Source organism: Passer domesticus, chromosome 4 (assembly GCF_036417665.1).
Source record: "Passer domesticus isolate bPasDom1 chromosome 4, bPasDom1.hap1, whole genome shotgun sequence".
In the NCBI taxonomy this organism is placed as follows: domain Eukaryota; kingdom Metazoa; phylum Chordata; class Aves; order Passeriformes; family Passeridae; genus Passer; species Passer domesticus.
The window spans coordinates 38,179,715-38,195,872 of record NC_087477.1 but is presented as its reverse complement, the minus strand read 5'-3'; the positions used below and the strand labels follow the sequence as shown (position 1 = coordinate 38,195,872).

The window sequence follows — 16,158 nt, the reverse complement described above, 5'->3', positions numbered from 1 at the left end:
CTTGGCTTTCATTACAGGGAATAGAAGACCTGGCTGAAACTTTCCAGTTCATTTCTTTGCCCACTTCATTTTCTTTCAGACCTCTAGCTATTTCTCTTTCTTTTTCTTTCATCACTTTCATTTGGTCTTTTTGCTAACACATACCCCTTCTGAACTGAGTGACTCTCTGCAAAAGGAGAAACTGTTCTGCACAAGAAACATACTGAATTAATATTTAGCTACATTTTTCACATTTGGCACACTACTAAGCACCCAGGCCCGTACTGTTACAGATGGAAGTCTCCTAACACACTGCTGCTGGACCCAGATCCCTTAAAATCAGTGAAAATACATGAGTGAATACTCCACATAGGTAAAAGATACTGGCAGTCTCTCTCAAACAAAAGGACACTCTCACAGCAATAAAGTTCAGCCTGAACAGCGTCTGCCCTTCTTAATCAGCCAGATGCAATGAACTACATAGTTTTTTTTCTGAACAAAGTACTAATAGCATTTATGCAACCATAGAAACCAATAAAAGGTTTGAGAAAAAATGAGTAGGAATTCAAGCACATTCTTCTCACAGCATTTGTGTCAGCTTGTGTTACAATAATCTGGAAAACAATGCTGTAATGCCAGAGAATAATCTATAACTGATAGAAACATTAAAGTTTACAAATCCTTCATTTGTTTGAATTTCCTCTCCTCCATTTTTAATTTGAACCTCTCCTGCATTCACCTGATCCACAGAAAATACTGTATGTACTGAATATGAATGACAGTAACACAGCCTACACACAGGATCAGAACTATTACAACAGTAAAAGTGCTAATTTATGAACAGTAAAGACAGAACTGTACCCAAGTGGTTTCCACAGAGGGCTTTGCACCATCAATAAGGAGAATTCCAAACAACTGATTATTTTACCTCTCGTTTTGTGCCATTTAGATTAATTCTTTGAAGTAGTCGCCTTTCAGAGTCTACCCAATACACTTTCTCTTCTATATAATGAAAGTCCATAAGTGTTGATGGACCAGTATCAGAAACCAATCTTTCGTGATTTGTCCCTTCAGTGTCAATTCTAAAGATAGCATTTCCATGGCTAAAAAGCAGGAATGGTGCAGGCTCTGGTATGGAGAAAACAAAATAAGACCAATTAATTGATAATCACTGCATTTTTGCTGCATTAAATTCTTATCAGTTGCATACTAGTCAAAGAGAAAGTTCAAGATTTACATGTCTTTTTCCTTAATAGCAACTTTCTAGGTATATCACAGAGAACCAGTTATATAAAAATGGAGTGGTCCTTTCACATTTGATGCTGAAAATTATGGCAAAAATCTGAGTTAGGAAACTGCAATGACCCAGGTCAGAACAACAGCTACATGCTTACCAACTGAGGTTGAAAGAAGTTTTCCATGGACGTGCCTCCAATTGAAGATCACTTCGAACTATTGTGCTATAGCAAGAATTTATCACAGAGAGGTAGCCTGGAACCTTCCTTTAGCTATACAAAAAGGGAAATTGAAGATCCCAAGCAGGAAAAAGGAAGAAACTGGAGATTGGGGAGGTTTCTTCTTGTAATCAATTGCTGAATTGTTCCACAATGAAGAAGGAACTCTCCATTAACTGGGAATAGATGCTATCAAAGATGCACTACCACCAGTTTTCTTACACATATATCTTTGAAAATTAAACTGGTTTTATTTACAAGGTTAATATATTTTTTAACTAAATATCTTTACTATTAGCATGAAAACTAAGGCTTTAAACTGAACAGAAAGCTCTTCTACAAAATTGAGACAGATACTTCACCTTTGTAGTTGCAAAGTTGTTTAATTCTCCTTTCAAAGCAGAGGAATGAGACAAATTTTGATTTCTCCAATTGAAGAAAGTTCTGATGAGGACACAGGATGTAATTTTGTCTTGTTCACAGGGAAGATGGACAGTGCACTCTTTCTATGCTAGCAGAATGTTTTGTATCTCAAATTTTAAAGCTATCACCTAATTATAACAGCTGCTTACAAGATTTTAATTACTCCCTTTTCCTGTTGCTACTTTAACTGAGCAGCCTCATATCTGAACAATGAAGACTTGCTTCATGTGAGTGTTAAATGAACACTGAAGAGTAGCCAAGCTGATTTAACTAAGGGATTTGACAGCTACTGCCTGCAGTTTTGCCAATTAGTTGACCAAGAATACTTATACACTTTGGTTTTGTCCTTTCCACTCTCTGAATTCCCTTACCAGGTACCTATGAATGAGGGCTCTAAATGGAACAAGAACTGAACAAATCTAACTTTTGCTACAGAGGCACCAGTCAGATTTAGGACTCAGTTTTATCAGGGGTTTAATTACCAGGTAAACCATATCTGCACCAAAGATCTTCCTGTCTTTATAACACGGGAGTATTTCACCTGGTGCATCCCCCACAGAAAGGTTTATACCTGACTTAAGGGTTCCTTATCCATCACAGCAGATCTATCTGTCACTTTCTGCTGTTACTATAAATGTTAGTAATAACATGTTAAAAAGTTGAAGTACTCCCAAATGAAGGAAACATTGTTCTTTGAAAGATACCTGTGCACAAATATCATTGGGAAGCAACACACTGGTTTTCACTTCAGTTCAGAAATGGAGAGCTTGCGAAGGAACTATGGATGTTTAGGCAGGACCACAAAAAGTCCAGTTTGGATCTTTGTGAGTTACATGTTGCTGATAATTATGATGATTCTAGGGCCTGGACTAAAATAATTGTGTTGATGACAGTCTGGGAGCTCTACAAAATAATTTTGGTTATGTTTATGGTCCCAAAATCTACACACACAGGGACTCGAGCACAGCTCCCACTTCTCAGGTCAGAAACGTGCCTTGTCACATCCCATCTCTGCATTAGCAAGATAGTCCTGGGTAAATACTAGCCAAAAAATACAAAAGTTGAGGTCCTGGATCAGAAGTGTATCCCAGACAGGAACCAAAGCCAAGCATTCAGGAAGTCAAAGTGGGGAGGTAAGAGATTAACTTCAGAGCACTCCCACCTCATACTCTAGATGCAACACAGGGTTAAGCTAATCAATAAAACACAACTCTTTTTCTCCCCCTGGGTAGTATCAGTTGAGGACAAAATGAGGCTTAATCAAAGGCTGTAACTGCAAATATTTTCTTCTTAGAAGAGCTAAAAACTTTTAAATTTAAATGCATTCCGACATTTAAAAATCAATTTATGCAATCATGTCAGAGGAAGATAGAAAAAACACAGTAACACTCATGTGTTTTAGCTGCCAATGGATGAATCCAAAAATAAGGGCTTCCTGCTTCTAATCTGTCCCCAGAACCTAAACATACTGGGAAGACACCAAGGCCAACAGACTGAAAGCAACCAAGGTAGCAGAATCTTGTGTACTGCCATGTCTTCTTGGAAGTAAGGATGGGATAAGAGAGATTACAGTTTTAAACTGGCAGAGAGGGCAAATAGGAAGTAATTGTTAAGTTTAGTGGTTTGTTTTCATATGTTCATTCATCTTTCTACCATCATAGTTTACATTCTTCACCATCATTCTTTTGAGGTATCCATTTTTGGCCTTGCCTCTTACCCACACAGTAGCAGTTTTTTTGTCAGCAAACAAGAGAACCCCAGTCACTGACTAGTTGGGACCAGCAGGCCTGGTTCACTTTGAAAAGGAATGCTAATGAATCTCTAAAGCCCTTTTTCAGTCATCAAAAAAGAAAATGTCCTTACCGTTCACATAGCAAGACTGCTTGTCAATACCCAAAGAGTAGCCAGGCAAACAGGAGCAGATGTATGACCCTGGAATATTGATACAGGTTTGGCCACAGGTTCCCAAACCACCTTCAAGGCACTCATCGATATCTGAAATAGGTATTTGAAAAAGATCAGGAAAATTCAGCTAGCAAAAGCAGTAAAGAACAAGGAGAAAGAATACCACTGACAAACTTATCTAATAATAAATTGTCACAAAATTTAATATCCCTTTTTCATCAAAAATGAAACGAGGACAGCTGTGTATTCCTTCATGCATTTGTTTCAGAGTTATTGGCAGGGGGGGCGGGGGTAATTTATCATGGTCACATTTACAGTGATTTTGGATGGTGCTGGGTTTTTATTTTGGGGGTTTTTTGACTGTCAAGGAAAATTACCCTTCTCTCCAGTGTCTGGGCACTGATCTCTAATTGCTCAAACACAGGGAACAGACTTGTCTTGATTTGTGTCATTATTTGCTATGCAAATGCAGCTTGCAGCTGCTTGCTTCTATCTTTATCCCTTTTTCAACAGTAATAATTTTGCCAACAAATTAGCAGACTTTGCAAAACAGCAAAGCAGAAAACAGACTGTCACAGCACTGAGCTCAACAGTGAGCTCATTTTTGTTAGAGTCAAATCTCAAACAGACATACAAAACACTAAAATTCCCACTGTATTCTGACAGAAACAAGCCCAAACCAAGGCTCTGAGCAAATTAATTAGAAACTAGGCTTTTAACTGGTAGGTTAGGCCAGAACCTTTAGGAGTTGAAAGACATTTGAAGTATTTATGGTGTTTTGTCAGGGCTTGAGGAAGTGACTATTAATTAAGCCCTAAACAAAGGAATGTATTTTAAAAAAAATAGATTACCACTGAGGACCTTATTTTATATTAAGGGGAAAAGAAATTTGCAGTACCATGAATAATTGTCCCACAAAATGGAGATAAATTTTGGTTCCTGCTGAAAACAAACACATCTGACAGTAACTTCCCAAGGTACTTGACATCTGACAGCACCATATGCTGGTATATTTCTTGTATATTTTCCTTCTTCAACCACTGTGTGATAGTTGCTCTAAGGAGCAGCTTTTTTCTTGCCCAAGTTGTAGTTGATGTCAGTGGCTTTTGTTCTGTACTTTACCATGTGACTCAGCACATGCAGGAATAAAGGAATCAACACGTTTTGTTTTAAAGAGATACATTTGAATAAGTCACTAAAGGATGTGGATTCACAACCAAAACTAGGTCTGTGTGTGTTATGTGAGAATTCCCTTAAGTTTAAAGAAGGGCACCTTGACTACAAGGAACAGCAATTTAACCAACTCACTAAAGGCTTTGGAATAAACGTTCTCAATAGCTCAGGGAGACCTAAGCAAGCAGATCTCTGATATCCTGTAGTTCTGCAGACCAGTTTCCTGAACTGCTTTAAGAAACTACGCTTAGAATGAAGTGTTCCAAAGGGTTTCATCTGTGCCCAAGTACCAAAGGTGTTCAAAAAGAATGTCAATGCTTTTCAGCACCTATTGTGTCTGTACCGACTAGGGAAGGCTTCCACATTGTTTACAGAGTTTTCCCACAAGCTGGTGCTCCAAATAGCAGCTGAACTAATTTGACAATGTATGAAATGTAATCAGAAAACATGCAACTGATTTTTGTTTGATTGCAAAGATAAAGCAGAAATATTTTCAGCATCATAATTCCATAAAGTACTCTCAGTCTAACCCACAATTTTCTCCAAACAATCAGCTTTCAGGAGCATATTTTCCCACATGCACTAGGATTGTACATTCCATTCTCCACGGCATTAAAAGAGAAACTCTTCCAAATCCCCTCTAGGAAGGTTTGATGGGCTTAGAATTGTGTTAATGTGCTACAGACACCATGGGGTCCAGGTCACCACTAAAACTAGATACCCCTGGCAAACACTGCCTGGATGCCACTGGAGCTAAAGGGCTCTTTGATAACCATGGGGAGAGGGCTTTGACGACCTCAGCTCCTTGTCCAGCTGCTTGCCCATGCTGTCTGACATGAACACTGTTTGCCACTCTCTCCCTGATGCACTGGTTATTAAATCAAGTAACTGGCTGACTAAGCTGGGCACTTGACCTGATCCAGCCACCAGCACCACAGCAGGTGTGAGAATGTGTTGATAATGTAGTTTATGTTTGTCAATACACTTTTGTGACAGTAATAGCTTGCTAAATGAACCTGAAGTTATTTCTCTGTGGAAATCACGGTTATGGGTGAAAAAGGCAACCGTGTAGATAGAGGACTGCTAAAGAGAGAGGTTTTTTGATTGAGCAATGTGAAGCACTGATGACCTATTATTCCATCACAATAAAGAGCACATTAACTAAGAGTAAAAAAAATGGGCCTAGCCTATAGATTGGATCTGAAAGATTGCTTTCTCTGAGAAGGATTTCATACTGGACAGAAAGCTGATCTCTTAGCTTGTTACTGGGCAAGAAAATTCAAATCACAATGCAAACACAGGAGATATTAATGACTGTGAGGAAAAAAAATGCTTTTCTATATGTCAGTGGTCAGACTGGCATGGCATATATTGGCATGCTGTTTGTATTTCTCAAATAAAGGTTGTTAAGGGATTGTGAAAAATTAGAAAATGTATACAACAAGGATAGAAAACCTGATTTAAAGATAAAGAAAAGTGCCTTTCTGTGAGAAATTCAAGAGCTCAGAATGCTTAAATTATCAGAATGCTTAAATTATCAGAAAGAAGCTTGGAAGCAAGATTAAGCACCACAAATTAATACCTTCACAAGGAAAATGTAGCAGATTTTCTAAAAGACACCATAATCTTTTTCAGGAACAACTTAACAAGCACTGATAGCTGAGAACTAAAGCCAGGGAATTCAAATTCAGACATTAAATTCACATTTTAACAGGAAGGGTGAATCACCAAGGGAACGAGCTACCAGGGAAAACCCTGAAGGCAGTGAATATTCTAAAGGCAGGGTCAGACTGGGAAGACATGCTTTACCAAACACAGGTTACTGAGCAACAGGCCAAGGTAAAACGACAGCGACCTTTTATTTCCAGGGGGAATTTTCCAGATTTATATCAGTATACAAAGCTGTCTAAGAATGAGAACACTGATTGATCAGACTACAGGAATTTACACTCTTTCCTCAGTAAATGTACTTGAAGAGAAGATTTCAGGGTTACCACCCTGTCCATTTTCATCACCACCAAAATTCACACAGTAAAAGCAAATCCCACACATACTGAAAAGCAAGCTGTGGCTCCAGCTGAGGAAGGGCTCTCATGGAAGGAGAGCTGCCCAATAAATAGCAGGGGCACAGGGCCACAGGCACCTCAGCCATTGGACAGTGCCCTTCCAGTGGTAAGCAGGAAGAGCCAAGAGACACAGTGTTGTTGTGAAACAGACCACAACACTGTGAATGTGCTTTAACAATGGAAGAGGATCCTATGCTTAATATCCTCTATTCATTGTTTAAAGTACAAAAAAAAAACCAAAACAAAATCCAACCAAAAAACCCAAAATGAATCAACCAATCAATCCACCAACCTCAAAACAAAATAAACAAAAAAAAGCTGTTTTTTAAGGTTTAGGAGAACTCAATCACAAAACCATCCATCAGGTGTAACTAGCAGTGCCTTCATCTGCACTTTTAGTGCCAAAGGAAAGCATGGAGTTGCATCCTGTTGAAGCTGTTTTACGTGTCCTGGCAACCACATCCCCCAGTGGGAACTTTACCCTGTGAAAGAAATCGGCTTAGTGAACACAAAAGCTGTCTGCAATGCCCTGACAGCCAGCTCTGAAAGGAAGAATGAGGTTCTGCTTAGTTCTCAAAGACTTCTTTATGCAAAAAATGCCTTGAGAATCAGCAAAAACGATGAATCATGTCATCACGATGTTGGCAGCTCTCAAAGACTTTGCATACAAATATACTACTTTATTGAGAGTCCTGAGAAAGGCTCTGGTTGCAGAAGGTTGAAGCATTAGTATGCCTGGCAGGGACACAGAGAAACCACAGTGAGCCAGAACTTGAATTTCATTATGGCCCCAAATACATACATTATATACATAAAGTATATGTACAGATACATACACTCAAATAACCTCATGCAAATCTAATTCCTGGTGAGTTGGACTTGAGATTAATTCAATCAGCTGTATCCAACCACCACCATAATCTTTTCAACAAGGCTGAACATGAAAATTCATCTGGGTGACAAAGAAAGCAGCCCATCACTTTTATCTATTGTGTTTAAAGCATCCAGCTCAAAGAACGGAAGATGGAAATGGAAAAATACACTCCAGATACCAGCAGGTCAAAATGAAACAGATGATGCACAGTTCAGTACATTGTATCAACAGTTTTAAATGAGAATTAAAATAGAACCTGATCACTCACAATTTTTGAGAGAGTAGAGGCTGTGAAATGCTCACGTAGGATTGCAAGAAATACAATATGAACACAATGAGGGCATTGCAACTCCTGGTGTCTTCCAGTCCAGAGGTGATCATGTCACAGATATGGCACCAAGTGAGAACATATGATTTATCAAGTATAAAATCAAATCAAATTTAAAATTGAAATACTGTTTAGAAAACAGTTGCAGACATCTTGTAGAGAAAAGGCAAAAAAGATCCCCAGGAACAACAGCATCTTTTTTTTTTTTTCCTTTCTGAACTCTGATCACAAGTGTTTGCTCACTAGAATGGAAAAAAAAATTCTACCTTTGAAATACATTCTATGTGAAATAAAGTCTATGTGTAAATTAGTAGCTATAAAATAGACCTCTACTTCCTGGATCCTGCAACTTCCAACATATCATTACTGGCTTGCCTTTCAAAGATGGAGGCCATGAGACATCATCAAATACCATCATCCAGCTCCCATTAAAATCAGATTTCAAATTGGGTACTAAAAAGTAATCAGGTTTTTTTTTAGAACAGAATACAAAATTAGTAACTGCTATTTTACACTGGGCAAAACAATTAGTTTTTTAATATTAGTCACTGGCTTGGGAGTCTGCCCCTTAGCCCTCTTTAGTATTAGGCATCATGTGATGGGTGATGCCATTTCTGTCTTCTCTTGTAACATATTTGCCGCTTTCTTATTTTGATCCAAGTTTTTACAGCTGAAAATAGTATTTCTCTACATTCAGCTGGATCCATCAGAATGTGAATCTTCTCATGAATTGGTCTGTGGTTCAGACACATGCTCTGACTACTATTTGGTAAAAGTATTTACAAGCTCCTTTCCCCAAGTCAGTGTAATAAGAAGTGAGCTAGCTGGAAGACAGCTACTGAAAGCAAGGAAAAACACACCTCCACTGCAGCCCTTCTGAAATACAGAGGGAAGCACAGGCATCTTATCAGGTTTAGCCCTGTCATGACAGGGGTAGCGAACAATTGCACATTTCTTTGGCTCTTACTGCTCCTCGTGAGATGCTTGCAGAGAAAGAAAGGAGAGTTAAAAAGGTTTTGGCATTTCATATTTCTCAGAATAGACACAAGAAGTTTTAACAGCATGTCTTCAGAAGTATGGAGTAAATTGAAGACAGGATTTAGTTCATTAAGGGGAATTTAAAGATGTAAAACAAAGACTAATAACTTTACGTTCTTCATCTCTGTGGTAGGAGAGAGGTGAACAGGAAGATAGAAAAGCGTAAAGCTGGACACACAGAAGGAAGCATGTGACCAAAAGAGCTGACCTAGATAGCTGCAGTTGTCACCTTCAATTGCAGGCTGTAGCTCTGTAGGAATGAGCAGCATGTTGGCCCTGTAGAAGTGACAAGGGCTCAGCAGTTAATGTCAGGGTTTGGTAGAGATGTGCTGAGTTTAACAACCTATGATTAGGCAAAACCTCAATAATATGGTTTTTGTGTTGCCTTTTTCCAAGACTTTTTTACAATACTGTTGGGTGTCTTAAAAGTTATTATCTTTCTTCATTTTTCAAACTTACACAGTATTTCATGTCAGCCCTGAAACCAAAGTACACTTCCAGTCTTGCAGTATCCAGAGGGTCATATGTATACTGAGGGTAGCCCAAGACTAACAGACATTAATATCTACTCTAAAACTGATAATGGCCTTCTTCAGACAAACATGGAAAACTTTTTCAGTCTTGAGGATCTAAGCATCTGTGCACCATGAGAGAATAAAAAATACTGTTGTTAACGTGGTGTTTCAGGAGGGCACAGGCAACTGATTCCAGCAGGCACAGGCCCATACTCTGGTACACCGTGTTATGCTTACGTTGTCAAATATGTTACAAATCAAAGCTCTCCTGGGATTAACCATGCACATGTTTTTTTTTTCCTTTGTAGCAATAATAGCTCCTTTGTAGGTCAGACTATTTTTTTCAGAGGTAGAAGGTTCTATGTTTCCACTGGGTTCTACAAAACATGAGTTACTAAAGGTGACTGATCCACAGTCCTCACAGCATCATAAATAAGCTATTAATTCAAGATGGCCTGTCAAAAAATGCAAAAGTGCTTCCAATTCTGCCATAACTTGTCAATATATTGATGTATTCATTCATCAGTCAAGTTTTGCCTGACCTTGTGATCTCTTCTCCCATACTTTCTTTCCTATAAGGCTTGCTGTTTTGGGACTAACAGCACCTCAGAAAGGCCCCTTCTCTCTTATCATAACAAGTCATGATTCAAATAATCTCTCTTAAAATAACTATATAAAATTATGTGAGACATTTAGGGTTAAATTTCATTATACTTCCACAGGATGAGGTGGTCTGTGATCTTTGAATATCCATAGAAATAAAAGGAACTAATTAAGGAGTAAGCTATTTAGCAAATGTATGATGACCTAGACCTTCATCTTAAACCACAGTGTGGAAAACGGATCTAGAAAAGCCTACGCGCATTCTGGCAAGTATCACTTGTAACAGCTCACTAACAAAGAGCAGACACCTTCTCAATTCAGGGGAATCCTTATGGCTGGCAGGTTGCCACCACAGCCTCAGATGATTAAGAACATTTTGCAATTGGTGTATCTATTACAGCTCGCCAAGAATGGTGGCCAAGCCACGACTCAGCCTGCTGTCATTGTTCACAGTTCAGTGGTATGAATCACATCTCCCACTCACCACTTTTATCTCCAGTATTACCTTCAAAGCCTGCCTCCAGCTTCCTGCCACTTGCTTCCACTGCACCCTCTGCCTCACTTAATTACTGAACTAGAATTACTGAACTAGAATATCACACGTCCGGTCTTCTGCTCAGAACATCACTTGTGAGCCCAGGACACGGAGGAAAGAGGAAGGGAAATCCCTTACACCAAAGCATCCTGCAGTCTTACATTTCATGTCAAAATTTCACCTTTGCTTAATCCCCTGTAATCCAGCGGCCTGTAATTGAAAAATTACTGTAATGCTTCTCATTTTTCACTTACTCTGTGTCATATGGAATTGCTCAGAGTATGTCACAGTAATATCAACTCTTATGCAGGAGATTTCTTCTGCTGTTATTTCTTGGAGAGTTTGCTGAGCTACTTGCCAATCTGTTTCAGTGCTTTATCTAGTTCTTCATTCATACAGCAGGTAATTTTCAACAGAAAATACTTTATGCAGCGCTGGTTATGTCTTCGTTAATGGAAGAGCAGTATGCATCAATGCGCAAAATATGTCCACTGGGAAAAAGAAAAGCCTTTGCAGCCTTTTTCATATTAATATTTAGAGTGGGTTTCTGCCTCATTTAACAACAGCCAAGCAATTCCCTTCATCTCAGTAGGATTCTCCCATTATATATGAGCTCTTAATTGGGAAACCCAGTAATGCAGAAGCCATAACTAATGGACATCCTAAAGAGCTCTTGGAAGCTAAGTACGTGCTAGCAAACGGATCCATAGGAAAGGCTGTGTAAACAGCAACAGCCTCTAAGGATATGGCACACCCACTGCATGTATTTCAGCCTGAACTTGCATAGAACCAGGCCTAGGCTGGCCCCATGGACCAAATGGCCACCAACATCAGAGAGGGGAGATGATCCCTACAGGGACACCCTCTGGTTTAAGTTTGCCTAAAGGAAGCCCAGTCTGTGCCCTTTGAGAGTGCTGTGCACTTTGAGAGTGCTTTTCAGCATGAAGCAAATATAGTATGAGGTGGCAACATGGAGATTAATTTCAGAAGTGTGCTTGTCGTTTGAACTGAAGCATCAGGGTAGGAGCACTCTAGGTGTGTTTGGCTGTCAGATAAACCTTCAGTCAGGTTCACAATTTGTATACAAGAAAGCCCAGCTCCTCCCCCCTCAATTTGACATCATTTAACATGCAGGCTTCTATTTTGTGCTTAGGAGATGGTGTTTCTTGGCAGAATGCACAGAGGAAGCACCTGTTACTGCATCACTAGAATCATGACAAGAACTGAGTCAGAGCCTCTGAAGCCCAAGGAATCCAAGGCAAAATCATTAACTCCAAGTATGAGGAGCTGCTTGAATCCTTTCAGAGCATTTCCTCATCTCCCAGCTGCAAAGCTCACAACTTCATTGGCTCTGGATTTCTTGAAAAAATTTGACCTCACAGTAGAAGGGGAGGGAGAAGGGTCCTGTCATCCTAAAAAATAGGAACCTGCATTTTATGGAGGTGATTACAGGAATGTTAGTGTTGCACATTTCTCCCAGACCTCCCTACCGCAGTATTAAGCACACCTGCTATTCATGTATTGTATGAGATACATTAGCATGAGCACATACACTTATATGTAATAATAAGCATTAAAAATAGCTTTTAAAATTATCTAGCACACATCTAAATGCATACTAATACATAATCATTAAAACACTCTTCATATATGTATACAGAAACATAAAAATACACCTGTACTCAAAATTTACATATTGAAGCATGAATACATGCATGCTCATGTACTGAAACTGTGGAGACACTAAAACTATAGCAAGGACTTTTGGTAACTGGAGAACAGTTCATATCTCTTAATGATCATATGAAAACTTATTCTGCTTTCTGATAGTTAAACCAACAGATAAGTCTGATTTCTGAAAGAAAAAAAAAAAAAAGGAGTTCTGTTCATTTTGAAATGCAACAGATATTGAGAAGCTGATTTATGAATTCTGCCAGTACAACACACAAGCAATCTGTAAAAAAACCTTTCAAAAATTATAAAGCTAAATTAAGAGAACATAAATGCAGTTTTTTTATCTGGGAATGCTCAGCAACTTACCTACACAAGCAGAGTTTTCAGGATTTAATCTGTATCCATTAGGACAGTTCCAGTGCTGCAGAGCTGAGAGGCTGACAAAACCAATTTTAAAAGCCACTGGCAAAAACACAACAAGGAAGAGAAACATAATCTTGAGGGGTTTTTGAGCTGTCACTAGAGAAAAACTAGCTTGTATTCAGTCATATCCAAGACAAGATGAGCACGTGTAATCCCAAAAGTTTTCTGCAATCTGTCACTTTAGACTCTGACATCTTATCACAATTTCAAGTTTTATCTTTGCCTTGCTTTTCTTGTCACTTTAGACCTTACTGTGTCTGACTACAACCTTGAAGAAATTCCTGGGAGATTTCTTCCCCACACACATCAGGGCTTTTTTTCTCTTGCTCTTTCGTTTCTTTTTTTTTTTTCTCTTTTGGAAGCCAAGTATGAAATGCCTGACACTCTTGCCACAAATTTAACACAGCTTAAAAGCCAAGGATCACTTCAAATTTCCTTGCAACAAAGCTGCTGTTTAAATCTTTAAAGCAGAGAATTCAGAAAGCTCTTCAGCACAGCTTTCAATGGAGCGCAGGGAGCAAAATCTCCAGGTACCGTCCTTCTCCGAAACGCAGTTGTTTTTTACATCCCGACTTGGATGGGCTCCTCTTTTCTTTTTAAAGCTCTGCTTGCCCCACCTCTTCTCTTTTTAGTACCACTTGAGTGAGCCCTGTGTTTGCACATAGTAATGTGGTCAGTTCCTTACTACAGGGAACTGAGCCAGCATGCAGATACCCAGCCACCCATAATAAATACAGTCTCTTTAGAAAAGCAACGCCTCCTGCTTGAGAAGTACCTGCAGCTTGCCAGCTTAGATTTTTTCCACAGAGATTGTAGGCAAATTTATTCAATTTTTTCATGTTCATTTTCAATTGGTTGCATTCCTCTTAATAGCACCATGTGTTTTACCACCAGAAATTAATTTTGTCATCAAAACATTTCATGCAAAAATCAGGAGAAAAAATCTCTCTGGTTTCTCTGATATATTTTTACTGGAAATCCAAATCAGCTTAAGGTCAAGTTCTGATCCAGGGTATGTGTTTGTAATTTTTAATTGAAACTCTCTCTCAGGTCTGAATTTGGCCCTTATGCATTTCCAGAAGAACAGCTGGTGTCAGAGACTGGGGTAATGTGTTCTCAGCCTGTATCACCCACAGAAGTTGCAGTCATTTACATGGACACTGATGCTGCACAAGGCTGCTGTTGGGGTGTAATGCTCTTTTACACCTGTTCCACTGAGGTATAAAAACTAGACAAATTCCAGATGCTCATAATTCTTCAGTATTGAAAATACCTCCTTTTCCCACTCCATCAGCCTAGACCAGCAAAGCTCTAAAGCAAAAGCATAACTTTGTGCTTCTGAGATTTACTGAATTTTGAAAGTGCTGAGATTTAAGCTTGTGTTTAAATGGTTGCCTGTGCCAGGCTTTGTTGAGCTAACTACTGTGAGGCAATCTGGTTCTGCCACTTTTTTCTTTCCTTTAATTTTCAAAAATTGTTTCTGGAATGTTGTGTTGGAATGAATACTCACACAACAGCTGGATACAGCAGCAGCATCAGAAGGTACCTACTACTGTACAAGTTCTGTCTCTCCTCTCCCCTCCCCATATTTGTCTGAATCATTAGGACTCCAGATGTAGTGTCAGAAAGCAGGATTAAAACCTGATTATGAATTGGGCCACTCTTCATTGAAAGTAGCAGTTTCTTGATGTTTCTGTCTCTGTGCAGGCACATTCTGGTCTCTCAACCTTCACTGCTACAGCCCCTGCAATTAAATCCAGACTGACAAATGGCAGCCACATTTCTATACACTCTGTTCAGAACCCAGTCTTTATCCCACATGCTATGCTATAAAATACAATAACAGTAATGTAAATTATGCAGGGCCAGACTCATGCCAAAGAGCATTTGCTTCTCCAAATAGTCCCTGGGAATACAAAAGGGCAAACAATGTGAAAGCACAGTATAATGCCATCCCATCTAGGATTACAGGATCCCGCTCAGGAACTGTGGTATGTTCCACATGAACCTCTTTTACTAATTCTGCAGTCATCAGTTCCTCCTCACACAATTTTCTTCACTGTTCAAGCTGGGAGCAAGCATCCCTGACAGTTTAAAAGGAATGTGTCACTTCTTTGTGAGCAGCCACCAGCAGAATGTTTGCCAGACCGTGAGGGTGGCCATCCCAGCACATCCCTGACCTCTTCCAGGGCAGACTCAGACAAACTTATTGAAGGAGACAAAGTGAATAAGCTCTCCCTTTCCTTTTAAAACTCAGAAACAATTTCTGTCTCACATTCTTTCCATCTCTCATTTACACACATGTTTTCTGAACATCTCCCTCAATCTTCCCCCACTGCTCCATTTCCACATTTGCCTTTACAAAACAGAGCACATCCCAGAATTTTTTTTCCTTCTAAATTAAATATAAATATAGAACTGTCTGGCATGTCAATACCCCCACAACATTTTTTGAAGGAAGAGAACCCTTTAGTTTAGCCAGGTAGAGACCAGTTAATAAAATTGTTAATTTTACTATCCTAGAAGTAAAGGAATGGCTTAAAAAGAGGAAGAAAAAAGATCTTAATAGTGGAATAATTTTTTTTTTACCCTTAAACCCCAAATTTAACTTGGACCAGAACTAGTTACGAAACCCACAGTATGATATGATGTGATCTAGGCCAAAGAAGGTAACTATCCATTTGGAAGTGCATAGAACCAATCACCTCCCCCTACAACAAACCAGAAAGTGCTCAATAAAGTATTAAATGCATCCGGCTTTTACACTTTTAAAACATATTGTTTTTCACCAGTTGGTTCAGCATACTGCTCACAATAATTCCTTCACACCTGAAGTCATAAAGCATTTCACAAGTTGTTCAAATAAGTTTCTAAAAAGCAAATTTTTGTGCTCACCTTCAGGTATTAAGTACAGCAATCTACATTAGTCTGGCACTCATATGATAAATTAGACCAAATTAGCTCTACAGTCCAATTTGCAGGGGTCGCTGCAGAATCAGTCCCAATGATCTTAAAATAATCCCAGTTCATCAAATGTGAAGAATTTAGTTGAATTTGACTTGCTGACTCAAGACATTTATGACCTAACAGCAAATAGGTCATAATGACAAATATCCACCGGATTTTTTTGGAAGTTTGAGTACCATAATTTTTCTGCTATGGTTGCAT

The 16,158-nt window shown here is 39.0% G+C and overlaps 1 protein-coding gene across 1 annotated transcript in view; it reads right to left on the bottom strand.

Moving 5' to 3' along the window:
- The window catches only part of EGF (epidermal growth factor), a 55,527-nt gene extending 41,955 nt beyond the window's left edge, over positions 1 to 13,572 (bottom strand). Inside the window, exons 1-3 of the mRNA XM_064417209.1 lie at positions 12,934 to 13,572; positions 3,720 to 3,851; positions 908 to 1,107 (exon numbers count right to left, since the gene is read on the bottom strand). Coding sequence (XP_064273279.1) covers positions 908 to 1,107; positions 3,720 to 3,851; positions 12,934 to 13,060 — 459 coding nt within the window. The 5' untranslated portion in view covers positions 13,061 to 13,572. The remainder of the gene's footprint in view (positions 1 to 907; positions 1,108 to 3,719; positions 3,852 to 12,933) is intronic.
- Positions 13,573 to 16,158: the final 2,586 nt, after the last annotated feature.